Source organism: Camellia sinensis, chromosome 4 (assembly GCF_055761805.1).
Source record: "Camellia sinensis isolate YWXY chromosome 4, ASM5576180v1, whole genome shotgun sequence".
NCBI classification, from domain to species: domain Eukaryota; kingdom Viridiplantae; phylum Streptophyta; class Magnoliopsida; order Ericales; family Theaceae; genus Camellia; species Camellia sinensis.
Window position 1 is genome coordinate 99,519,639 of NC_138964.1, and position 13,361 is coordinate 99,532,999.

Sequence of the window (13,361 nt, forward strand, 5' to 3'; positions counted from 1 at the left end):
TTTAACTTCGGTTAGACATCATCTCGGCTTAACTTCGGTTAAGCATCATCTCAGTTTTTGAAGTTTTTCCTTTTTTTGTCGCTTGTACTCTTGTACCTTTTTGTTCTTTAGATAATGTAAGCTCTGCATATGGCCGATGTGCCTCTTTGTTCTTGAATTTCTAATTCAACTTTCCTTCTCTGAATGAAGCGCTCTTCGTCGCCCTCATGGATGAGGATTTTCTTCAGTGTCTCTTCACTCTTTTTGGCTGGCTCCTTGTCGACATCATCTAGGACCTCCATGTCCTCGTCTTCAATCTCTGCCTTCCCTGGTTCCCAAATGTTGCAGGTAGTTTTCATTGCTGCCATGGAGCAATTCTTTACCTACAGTTGGTCTCCTCTGACTTCTTCAATCCCATATTCTGTGGGGAACCGCAATAGTTGATGCAACGTTGAGGGAACTGCCCCCATTGCATGCAACCATGGCCTTCCCAAGATGATGTTGTAAGGTGAAGGCGTGTCAATCACGATGAATTCTGTTTTGATCTTCTTCTAACTGCTCTTGCATGATTCCATCTTTGTGCAATCTTCTCGGGGTTACATACCTCGGGTATAAAAACTTTTACTTTGGCAAGATACTGACCTGCAAACTTTTCATAATTTCTAACAAGTGTGAAACATATACTACTCAATGTTAACTTTGCAAACTTTTTCTCAAGTTTCAACAAGTGTTTAAACGGTGATCTCGGTCTAGCCTACTTGTAAATTGCTACAAATTTCAACAAGGATGTTAAACAAGTGTTAAACAATAATCTATTTGTAAATTGCTACGAATTTCAACAAGTGTTTAAACAACATACTTAGCTTTTTCCTCAACCTGTAAATTGCTGCAAATTTCAACAAGTGTTAATCATATATCGTAAATTTTTCTCAAGTTATAACAATGATCTACTTGTAAATTACTACAAATTTCAACAAGTGTTTAAACAATATACTTAGCTTTTTCCTCAACCTGTAAATTGCTGCAAATTTCAACAAGTGTTAATCATATACCGTAAATTTTTCTTAAGTTATAACAATGATCTACTTGTAAATTGCTACAAATTTCAACAAGTGTTTAAACAATATACTTAGCTTTTACCTCAACCTGTAAATTGCTGCAAATTTCAACAGATGATCATATGTCGGCTTAACATTATCTTGTAAATTGCTACAGATTTCAACAAGTGTTAGGCATCTTCTTTGGTTGGATCAACCTGTAGATTGCTATAGGTGTGCAAACTATAACCTCGGCTTCACTTCGACTTGTAAATTGTTAGAAATTTCAACAAGTGAAGAGAAACAGTAATCTCGGCTTAACTTCAACTTGTAAATTGCTACAAATTTCAACAAGTGAAGATAAGGAATCAGCTTAATTCTAACTTGTAAATTGCTACAAATTTCAACAAGTGAATTAAGGAATAATCTCGGCTTAACTTCGACTTGTAAATTGCTACAAATTTCAACAAGTGAAGATAAGGAATCAGCTTAATTCCAACTTGTAAATTGCTACAAATTTCAACAAGTGAATTAAAGAATAATCTCGGCTTAACTTCGACTTGTAAATTGCTACAAATTTCAACAAGTGAATTAAGGAATAATCTCGGTTTAACTTCGACTTGTAAATTGCTCCAAATTTCAACAAGTGAAGATAAGGAACCATCTCAGCTTAACTTCAAGCATCATCTCGGCTTAACTTCGGTTAAGCATTGTCTTGGTTTAACTTCAGTTAAACATCATCTGGGCTTAACTTCGGTTAAGCATCATCTCGGCTTAACTTCGGTTAAGCATTGTCTCGGTTTAACTTCGGTTAAACATCATCTGGGCTTAACTTCAGTTAAGCATCATTTCGGCTTAACTTCGGTTAAGTATCATCTCGGCTTAACTTCGGTTAAGCATCATATTGGTTTAACCAACTTGTAAATTGCTACAAATTTTAACAAGTGGTAAACGCATTCTTCTTCTCTCTACCCTCCCAGTGTGAACTTAAAATCCACTTGGGTTCTCATCATACATGTAGCTTCGACCTTGTCGCCGAGGTTTAATTCAAGCCGAGGTTGTCGGCCTTGGTTTCTCTATTGATCTTACTTGGTTCCAACCTGAGTTTGATTTTCGGCCTCGCATCGACGAGCCGTTTCTCTTTTCTTGTTCCGACACCTTTGTTCCCGGCATATCCTCCTCGGCCCTAACATACTTCTCAATTCTGGCCAGCTTTAGTCTGATCTTGTGTGTTTCTTTTTTATTTTCTGGGATCTGAGATCTGCTCATTGTGCTCTTCTCTTCTCGGACTCAGGTGCCGAGATCTTATCTTCTGGAATCTTGGATCTGCTCACTCAGGTTGAGCTCTTCTTTTCTCGGACCCACTCATCTAGGCTGAGATCGTGTCTTCTGGGATCTGGGATCCAGGATTTGTTCACTCAGGTTGAGCTTTCGTCTTCTTGGGCCTACTTGTCTAGGCTGAGATCATGTCTTCTCAGATCCGGGATCCAAGATCTGGAATCTGGGATCTGCTCACTCAGGATGAGTTCTTCTATACTTGAATGTTATCTCCTTGGGAGAGCTCATGCCCCCTGTCTTTGCATCCCTTCTGGAAGGGTCTTCGTTCTTCCGCAGGTATTTATCCTTCCATACCTGAAGGTCATCTTCGTTGCTTCGATCTGTTGTTTTTGGTGCGCCACCTTCCTGGCCGGCGTCTTTCACTCCGTGACTCTGGTCACGAGTTTCTGTGTTGCGTTTGTCCCCTTCAACGTCGAGGTTGATAGATCTCTCATTCCCAGTAGGAGCGTTGTCTCCAGTCTGATCCTTCTGTTCATCATTGGCCATCTATTCTTCTTTCTTTCCCACAGACGGCGCCAAAATTGTGTGGGTGATTTTCCGACCACACTGCCCGCTTAGTAACCAGCTGGAGAGCACTGGCAGAATAGATGGCACCTGACTAACCTGCAACAGAAATACAAGAATCCCGCGGTGGTTTCGACCACCCGGGGGCACTCCGACGATCAAGTCAGTATATCTCTCAAAGATAAATCAAGTACTAAACTCACAAGCTTGAGTATCAATAGCATACCTTAGACCCATGTGGGTGCCTCTCTTTTATAGCCAATACAATCCTAGTCCCAAAAGGAGTCTGGCCCTAATGGACTTAGGATTACTGTTAATCTGGAACTCCTAGTGGGATCAGGATAAACTCTCTAAGAGTCTTATCTTTACCCAAACTGAAGTCTTCTCCCAATCTAGGACTCTTGTCCATATCCAAGTTGAGTTCCCTCTTCATCCTAGGACTCTTGTCCTTTATTCGCTTATCTCGGATCCCGATATCTTCGGAAATAACCTCGGCCTTGTCGAGATCACCTTGGCGTCATGACCAGGACACGTGGCACCTCAGCTGACACGTCGGCGTCACCTTGCCACGTGTTGGTATTACAAGGCAGGCTTAACTTTGGATGAGGTTTAAAACGAAATCTCAATTAAAGGGTTTTTTTTTCATATTTAAATGTTTTACAATACAAAATTTGGGAGTTATTTAAAGCCTTTATGAGGGTTATGAAATGAAAAGAATTGAAAAATGAAAACTATCAAATCAATATAATTTATAAATTCAAAGTGAAGATCATGTCAAGAAAAAAAATGTGAAAATTGAAAATAAACTTGTAAAATATATTCTAAATTGATGGAGGCCTTTTTCAAGGTAACTCTTTTTAAATTATCAAATTGGATAATTTCAAAATTTGTATAACTTCTTTTTAGTGTGAACCTTCCAAAAAAAAAAAAGATTGGGTACTTTATAAAGAGGATTTATTATATAACAACAATAATGAAAATAGAGGAGAAGTGAAAATTGAGAACAAAAAACTACTTAAGAATGAATATTTTTGTTATTTAGAGTCGATTATCACAACAACGGGGGAGATTGATGTGGATGCTACCTATAAGATTAAGGCGGAATGTTGCAAGTGGAGAAGTGCGTCTAGGGTACTGTGCAATAAACGAATACCCACTAGACTAAAAAGTAAGTTCTACAGAACGGTTACTAGAATAGCAATGTTGTATGGGACGGAGTGTTGGGCAACCAAGAAACAACATGTAGATAAGATGTGTATGATTGAGATGAGGATGCTAAGTTGAATGTGTGGCAAGACTAGACAAGACAAAATTAGGAATGAGTGTATTCGAGAATGGGCAAGAATAGCACTGATAGAAGATAAGTTGAGAGAGAATCGATTGAGATGATTTGGTCATATTCAATGGAGACCAACAGAGCCAGTAATAAAGAGATACGATGCTGTAACGGTAGATAGAAGTGTCAGGGGACGGGGTAGGCCCAGATTAATGTTGGCTAGCGTTGTAAATAGAGATATGAATCTACTTAATTTGACTAACAAAATGACTTTTGATAAGGCCACGCAGAGAAGAAGGATTCATGTTGCTAATTCCATTTAATGGAACTTAAGGTTTGGTTTGGGTACTTTATATAGACATATAACAAACAGGTAGAGGCCTTTTTTTTTTCTTTTTTTGCAAAATGTATAACATGAATTATATTCATGGGTTGAGGTCATTTTATTATAATGTTTCAAAATAAACATTTAAAAGAATATACATATATAATTGTAATTTCTTTAAATTTAGTGGCTTCTTCACAATTTGGGCCTAAAGCCCTCGCTTTAGTGGCTTAGCTATTAAGACCCGTATAGTTTTGATTTGTGGGCCCAATACATATTTCAATTTGATAATTAGAGGTCTATTCATTTTGTGAACCCTTATATATAGATTATTTATAATAATAATAATAATAAAATTAACATGATTCAATAATTATAACCAGATAATATCATCACATTTATCTTCAAAAAGAATGAACGAAATCATATTTTTTGTGTTTCAAATGATTGTTCATTTGTATAACCCATGATTTCATCATAATTTATGTTATATATATATATATATATAAAAGAATGATTTAATTTAAAATCATATTCATTGTCTATTTTATTTTTTTAAAAAATATATTATTAAATCAAATTGACTTTTTATAAATAATGTACACATACATATGCCTAAAGTGAATATGATAGATCATTGAAGTAGCCTTGTCGTGGCTCAAACTATGCTGTTCAATCTATTAAATAAATTAAAAACAAGTTATTTTAATATCTAAATGTAAAATAAATATTAAGTACAAAAGTAATACTAAACTAATAAAATATACTGTAAATAAGGTGATGTGAACATATTTTTTTTTAATCCCTAATTAATCCCATCATTTATTTTCCGTCGTCATAATTTCAGATTTTTTATTAGTTGATAATATCATAAAATGGTATTAACCTTATACTTTTTTGGGAGATAATTAAAAACGAAAAAGAAAAATAAAACTCATCAATTTGACCCTTATAACAAAATAAAATCAGAATTTTTAATTCTATCAATTTAAATCCTAATATTTTGATTTGTTTTTAATGTAAATTATTTGTCTTTTTTCGTTAGGTAAAACCGACAAAACTGGATATTTTAACTATTAAACTCAATATAATTGTATATAAAATGTTTAAAATATTATTTTTAATGAGTTTAATAACTAAAATATCTCTTTTTATCAATTTTTTCTTAACAAAAATAGACAAATAGTTTAAATTAATAACAAATCAAAGGATTAAGATTTAAATTGATACAACTAAAAATTTAGAATTTATTTTGTTATAAGGGTCAAATATTAAGATTTTTTTTTTTTTAGATGGAGTATCAACCTTTAAAAAAAAAAAAAAAAAAAAAATGAAACTTGCACCCAAAAAATAAAAAATGAAAATCCCAAATATGGTAAGGCAATGCATTTGACAAGTTTTGGCAGCTTGCAACACGCCATGTAGTGGCAAGTCCCCCTGGTTTCGTTGTTACCTTGGCGTCTTCGCATTAGCGCCGTCCCCACGACGCTTAGTGTGGTCTTTTCCCCACCTAATCAATCCATCCTCTCAAGGCGGAGACGACAAAGCGTATAGTTGTTATGTTGGCTCCGCTGTCTCTCCGCGTATAACTTGTTCGGTTCCCATTAACACTAATAAATGTAAAATTGACTTCATTATAATTTATTTTAAATTTTAAATATAAGATTGAATCATTATGCATTAGAACCCAACCAAACTAATTCACCTCAGCCCAACTCAACTCTAATCCAATGATCGGTTACTTTGAAATTAGAATTTACGAATGTTATGATATTCCTACGGAATGTCCTTCTTTGTCGATAAAAAAAACAAAAAAAAAAAAATTGACATAAACCTTTAAACAGACAGCCAATTCAATTCTACCTTGTTAATAATTTTTAAACACAAAACCAAGCTAATGAATTAAAATAATTGAATAAACTCTATTATCCGAATTCTTCATTCTATAAAATGCTAACAAGTATCTATATGACACAAGTAAATGACAAAATATTTGAAGAACAAAAGAAATTTTTTACTAAATTCTATACGTTTTTATTGAAATCAATATATATTTTTAAGACACCTTTCACATATTTTCTAGCATTAAACCAGTAGAGGAAGTACTTGTTAACGTTGTTAATTTAATTCACACCGCACAACACCATGTTTCCACCATCTATCACGCCCCATGAACCCCCACCAATCTAAACCCTTCATTGTTCTCAATCAGTCCATCTTAAAGTGAGGAATTATTGGGTTCTTCACCCGCAACGTTCTCTCTTTTACACCGCCTTTTCTTCTTCTTTAATTCTCATTCTTAAAACAGAAATAGAGGAGGAGAGAGAGGAGGAACGGAGACACAAACACAGACAGTGAAGGGAGGGAGTGAGTGATCATCGACTTTATAGCACACCGCAGAGTCGCCGGAAAATGACGACTTACGGTACAATCCTGACGTCATCCTCGGCAGCAGTGCCAAACCTAGAGTTCATTTCCCGCGCAAAGGAGCGATTGAACTCAGGCCTAGCCACACCTCTGCCATGGAAGGACATGTTGAACCTCCACTCCGTTTCCCTTCCTGCTACCCTCAACGAAGCATTGGGACGGATCACAACCAACCTCACCTTCTTCCGCACCAACTATGCCATTTTCGTGCTCTTCCTCCTCTTCCTTAGCCTCCTCTGGCAACCCATCTCTCTCATCGTCTTTATCATCACCATGGCCGCCTGGCTCTTCCTCTACTTCCTCCGCGACGATCCTCTACTCATTTTTAACCACACCATCGACGATCGCGTTGTGCTGATTGTACTCTCGGTCCTCACTATCCTTCTCCTCTTGTTCACTCACGCCACCGCCAATATACTCATCTCCGTCTTTGTTGGAGTTGTGCTTGTTTTGATTCATGCTGCTTTGATGAAGATTGATGACTTGTTTTTGGATGAAGAAGCTGATGGAGCTAGTGTTTCTTTTGTTGGAGTCTCATCGTCTTCGTCTTAGCAAATTGCTCTCTGCTTGGGTGCTCTACTGTTTCTGTATTAGTACTGATTGCTAAAAGTGATTGTGTTTTTCGTTCTTCGCCTTGCCATTGTGTAAGTAACTGTGTTTTACTACTAATAATTTTATGTGATTCTCATTCTAGCTTATAGAATTGTTCTCCAAACTATCTTTTCTTATTTGGCACTGAAAAATGATTAGTAAGTCGAAAATCCAAACAGAAATCGACTGATGCATTTTTATTTATTTATTTTTGTTTTGGGCTTGAAAATCACTACTAAATTTTGGGAGGGTAAATTATACTGACCTTCCATGAGATTTATGACAATTGCAGACACCTTTTCTCAAGTTTGTGAAATGACAATTACCTCTCCTACTTTTTTTTGTCAACGAAAGAATTGACCATTGCTATTAACCCCTACATTTCTTCTTAGCACCCCCACCTCCTTGAATTTTGGTTAATTCCAATTTTGATCAACCTAAAATTTCACTTTTACCTTCATTCTTAATATTTTAATCCTAATTTTTCAAATCCTAACCCTATCCCTAATCATTTCCATCTTCGACCACCCCTCTCCTCCATAACCACCACTCCCTCCATCGTAATCTGCCACTACCTCCATCGACAAGCACCCCTAACCCCTACAGTAGATTTGAATCAGAGAGAGAGATCTCCATCATGCATGCTGCGATCGCAGCTGTAACAAGGGTAGAGATCGCGATTGTAAAGTTGACCCATTCAACTTTGTGTTACCAAACAAAAAGATTCGTTTAGCATTGTGTTGTTGAACATTCAAAATTCATTCAGCATTGCGTTGCCAAACCCACTCCGCCATTGTTTCCTCCCTATCCACTGCGAGAAAGATCAAGTATGAGAGAGAGAGAGAGAGAGAGAGAGAGAGAGAGAGTACCTAGGGTTTTCAAAAGAAGATGAAGAAAAAGAAGGAGAAGGAGGACGACAAGACATATGACTATGAAATCACTCGTCATAACTTGTGATAGTGGTTTTAATAGTAGCCATTGTTGATGGGTCTTTCCTTTTGCTTTGTTTCTCACTCATATTTGATCGGAATGCAAGGAAGCAAAGACAATAGAGAGAGAGAGAGAACCCAAATTAGAGAGAGAAGTGAAAGGGAGTTGCAATGGTGAGAGATGATCGGAGGGTGGTCGCTGGTGGAAAACACTAGGATGGCTGTTGAAGGAGGCTGTCGTCTGGAGTGAACTGGAGATGGAGGTGGAGCTGGGGTTAGGCTTAAGGTTTGGGTTTGGGTTTTGTTTTGGGGTTTTGAGTATAGTTGATATTAAGGTGGGGGTTCAAAAACAAAATGAAAGGGTTTCATTTTACTGGGTGGGGTTCAAAGAAGTAAGGGGGGCAAATAGAAGCCAAAGAATTGGAATTGATAATTGCTTTTGAAAATTCCCACTTTACCCTTCATCCATTCCAATGAATTGATACCTACTCTACAATTCTAAAAGTTTTCTTGACTACATTCCAAAATTAATGACGCTAATATTTTATAAGAAAACCAAACTTATTATTATTTTGTTTTATAAACACAACAAAAATTCATTTTTTTTTTTACAAACATAATATTTTTTATTTATAAAATGGAAAAGCAACGGGTTTATTTTCTTCATAAAACTGTTTTTCAATATTAATATTTTTAATACATGAATCGCATACTAAACCAACTAAAAGTTGGTAGCCTTTGCAAATTTGATACTACAATTATTTTAGAGTTCATTAATTCATTTGTACATTAAAATGTTAGTTTAATCATTTAACAAATCAACTAAGGCTAAAATGGTAAAACCAACTAAAAAATTAACAGCATCTTCACATAGGACAACGTTTAAGGGAGGTAATTGTCATTTTAAAAACCTAAGGAGAGGTATCTGTAATTACCATAAACTTCAAGAGAGGTTAGTGTAATTTATCAATTATAATAACATTTGGTTTGGATTGAGTGATTTGGCGAAAAGTGTGATAAAGAAGATTGACTTGTTTTATCTATTTTATTTTATTTTTTTTCCAAAAATAGTAAAATTTTGATAAGAAACAAATTGATTGTTTATAAAATAGCTATTATATTGAGATTGCCCTTTAAAACATAAATGAAGGAAAAAGAAATCTCATTCATATCACTCTCTCACATATTTTTGTGTTTTTTACTTATCCAAACATTACAATGAGAAAATACAATAATTTCATTCATTTTCTCATCTAAATAAGATACCACAATCATTCCTTTTATTTTATGACCTCACGATCCAAACAAAGTGTAAGGCTTTGTTTGGTTACAGATTTCAAAAATTATTTTTAGATGAGTTTTCGTTTGTCATTGCTGAACTATTTTTATATTTTAGTCTTTTTTTTTTAGATATATCAAGATTAAATTTATTTAAAAAGTAAAAAAGTTTAGCTAAAACATAAAAAAAAATTCACTAAAAAAAAAAACGAAAACCAGGAAAAAATGCAAAAATATATATATATTTTTTCAAATTTTCGTGTGTTTTTAGTGATTTTTTTAATAATAATTTGTTTATTTTTTTAAGATGCATCTTGATTAGTTGCATCTAAAAGTACAAAATAATGATTAAAATATTTTAAAAAAATCACTAAAAACAAATGAAAATTCATCTAAAAATAGTTTATGAAAAATCAAATCAAACAGACACTAGTGCTTTCATTTGAGAAAGGACTACAAACTCATAATTTTTATCCAAAATTTTATTCAAAAATATAAATTTATAGTTGATGGGTTGTTTGACACACTAAAAATAAACACTAAACTATATCAAATTTCTTTGAATAATGGTAAGTCCATCTATCCATCTACAGGGACAAATGTGAAATTAAACTAATTTAATTGTTAAATTTCTAATTTAATTTTGATCAAAGAGACAATTGTTCATAAACTAATGGTAATTAAAATAACTAAGAGATCAAATTAGCAATTAAAATAAAGATGAAGTTACTGATTTTGAGAAAAACCTCAGATAATGAATTCACCACTAGTTACATAAATAAGATCTCAATTTGAAAACTAATTATGTTGTAGTTCGAATCAAACAATACTTCGTAACTACAAGTCCGAAGCATTGATCAAGAGAATTATCGCATTCAATGTAAAGGCATGAACCATCTCAAGTAGCACGAGTTGTTTACTCTAAACTAGGATAACAATACAACTTGCCCCTTGTAGTATTACTTGTCTCATACTTTGAATATGAAAGCATGGAAAACCATTGCATGGAAAGCATTCAACAATCATAGAAAGTAGAATATTTGAAAGAAATAATGAAAATATATTTAAAACTTCTTGAATACTATACAACTTCAACTTGTTCAAACCATTACATAATAATAATAAAAAAAACCCTATTTACTTGGTTGGAGTTTCATCAAAACCCTAGAAATAGAAGGTTAGCCACTCATGGAGGAGTGAGAAGAGGTAGAAGAAGAAGAAATCCCCCTAAAAGATGTTCTTAAAGCTTGAGAACCCTTCTTTCCAAACCCCAACCTCTCCCATCTTCTGAAATATTTCGGAACCCTAAAGCAACTCTTTTTCTTCTTTTTATTCTCAGCAGAACGAGCTCAAAATTCTGGGTACGTGTCCCTAGGTGGACCGCTCGAGCACCCACAATTTCTGCTTGAGTGGTGGTGGGACGCACGTGCGGTGAGGTGGTAAGTCGAGAATTTTCACTACTTGCACAAGAAATTTGCTTTTGTGTGACTTGTTGCTTGAATTTATGTGTTGCTTACCAAATCTGTATAAGTGCACAAAACACATCGGGTGTATTTGGTTTGATTTTAGGAGATAAATTTTCAATTTTTTTTTTTGGAGAAAGAGTTTTGAAATTGTTTGGTTGTATATTTTTGAAATAGTTTTAGAGTATGGAAATTTGAGATGATTTGATATTTTGTTATAGTTGAGTAGATGTATGTGAGCGAAAAAGTAATTGAGAAGGAGTGAGGAGAGAGAAAAAATGATTGATTATGTTTACGAGAGAGAAAGTGATTTTGAATTTTTTTTTTTTCAAAAAATTTCTAATCAAACAAAATTTTGGATTTTCTTTTTTCAAAAATTGTGTTTTGAGAGTTAAACCAAACAAGGCCATCATCTTCACCAAATAAACAAAATTCAAATACTATAAATGTAACTTAAGTAGTCTCAATGTGGTACCTTTCGGCCTACATCACATCCCCCAACTTATATTTTGCTAGTCCTTGAGCAAAACAAAAGAAATTAGAAAAATAAAATAACTCTAAGCCACTTTCGTAGGGATCACGATTGCATTTAGTATATGCCACAAGTCTTTAAACCATAAGATTACCCCAAGTTGACGAATATAGGTCCTGTTTGGTGTAGCTGTTAAAACAGATTATAGATTATACCTTAACAGATTATAGATTATGACTTAATCAGAAGTTGTTAATCTATTTGGTATAACAGTTGGATTATAGATTTAAGTTGCTGAGTAGTGTTTGTTAAATAAGCTGTGAAATAATTTTTTCAATTAACTTTTATTTTTTATTATTCACTATTTGTCTACATTTCTCATAAAAAAAATAATATTTTATAGTCCATTTGTGTCTTTTTCTATTTTAAAAAAATAAAAAAATAAAAAAATTTAAGAGTATAACCGTGAATTAACATGTCCACAGTAGAAGTTGATAATCAGAAGTAAGGTGTGAACAGCTTCTCAGAATAAGTTTTTTTGACTTAAAATAAGTTGTTAGAATCAGAAGGTGTTTGAAATAAGTTTAACCAAACAGTCCAAAATTAGAAGGTATTTGAAATAAGTTTAACCAAATAGTCCAAAATAACTTTTTAAAAACCAGAAGTCATAAGTTGGCTCAAAAAAGCCTCACCAAACACCCCCATAGTCTTGTGAGGGTTTCCAGAAATGATACCCACAAACATCAACATATTCACATCTTCCCAACAACAATTTACCACACTACTGCACCTAACAATTAACTTATATGCCAACTACAGTTCGATATTAAGACATGATGAGTCATTGAAGGCACAATGGACAAGCATAAAGGAATCCATTGAGCAAGAACCACAATTCAGTATTACAAAAGTTAAGTCCGCTGTACTTGTGAATGCTAGTAAACACATCATCAGTGCCCTTGGTGTAAAGTGTAATCCCCATAACTAGTTAAATGTCCACTATAATAGCCCAGTGTAACTCATAATAACACCCAACACATATAGAAAAAAAGTCTAAACTTTTGCAACCAAGATTCTCAAATATATATTTTTTATTCTTTTTATAGACTGTATAATGTCTTAATCCATTAAGTTTCCTAATCAACCCATGTAACAAGCATTCGGCCAATGACTTCCAAACCAGATGGTTTTAGGGTACTAGGTGTGAAGACACTCCTATGGGCTTAATAACTCGAGCTGAAAATGCTACGGATCCGAACAAGTTATTTTCATTATTTTTTCTTAACTGTGCAATGTCTAGGTCCCTTAAGCTTTATAATTAATCAATGTAGCAACTATTGAGCCAATGACTCCTAAACCAGACGAGTTTAGGGCACTAGGTTTAAAGACACCCCTACGGGCTTAATAACTCGAGTTAAAGAGGTTACGAACTCAAACAAGTCAAGTTTTTTTTAATTTTTATTTATTTTGAGAATCAAGGCTACTTATTTATTCTTTTCTACAACACTAGAAATTATTAATGATGTACACCAGGGATTATAATAGAGAAGTCACGGCTATGATAAAGTGTTCATGTGAATCAAGACATACTCATGACAAGTGTACTAATACCACAAACACAAACGTTTATCCTAGTGAAGACATCACATGCTAGTATTTACCCAATAAACCGATTTCATACAAGTCTACTATGTTTCCCAATTGACATATGCTCTCACTACCATACTAGCAAAAAGCTAACA

The 13,361-nt window shown here is 34.1% G+C and overlaps 1 protein-coding gene across 1 annotated transcript; it reads left to right on the forward strand.

Annotated features, from left to right (window-relative positions):
• Positions 1 to 6,447: 6,447 nt before the first annotated feature.
• Positions 6,448 to 7,601, forward strand: LOC114309747 (PRA1 family protein F2). The gene has a single exon (XM_028255554.2). It carries the CDS (start codon positions 6,872 to 6,874, stop codon positions 7,436 to 7,438), a length of 567 nt encoding a protein of 188 aa, XP_028111355.2. The 5' UTR covers positions 6,448 to 6,871; the 3' UTR covers positions 7,439 to 7,601.
• Positions 7,602 to 13,361: the final 5,760 nt, after the last annotated feature.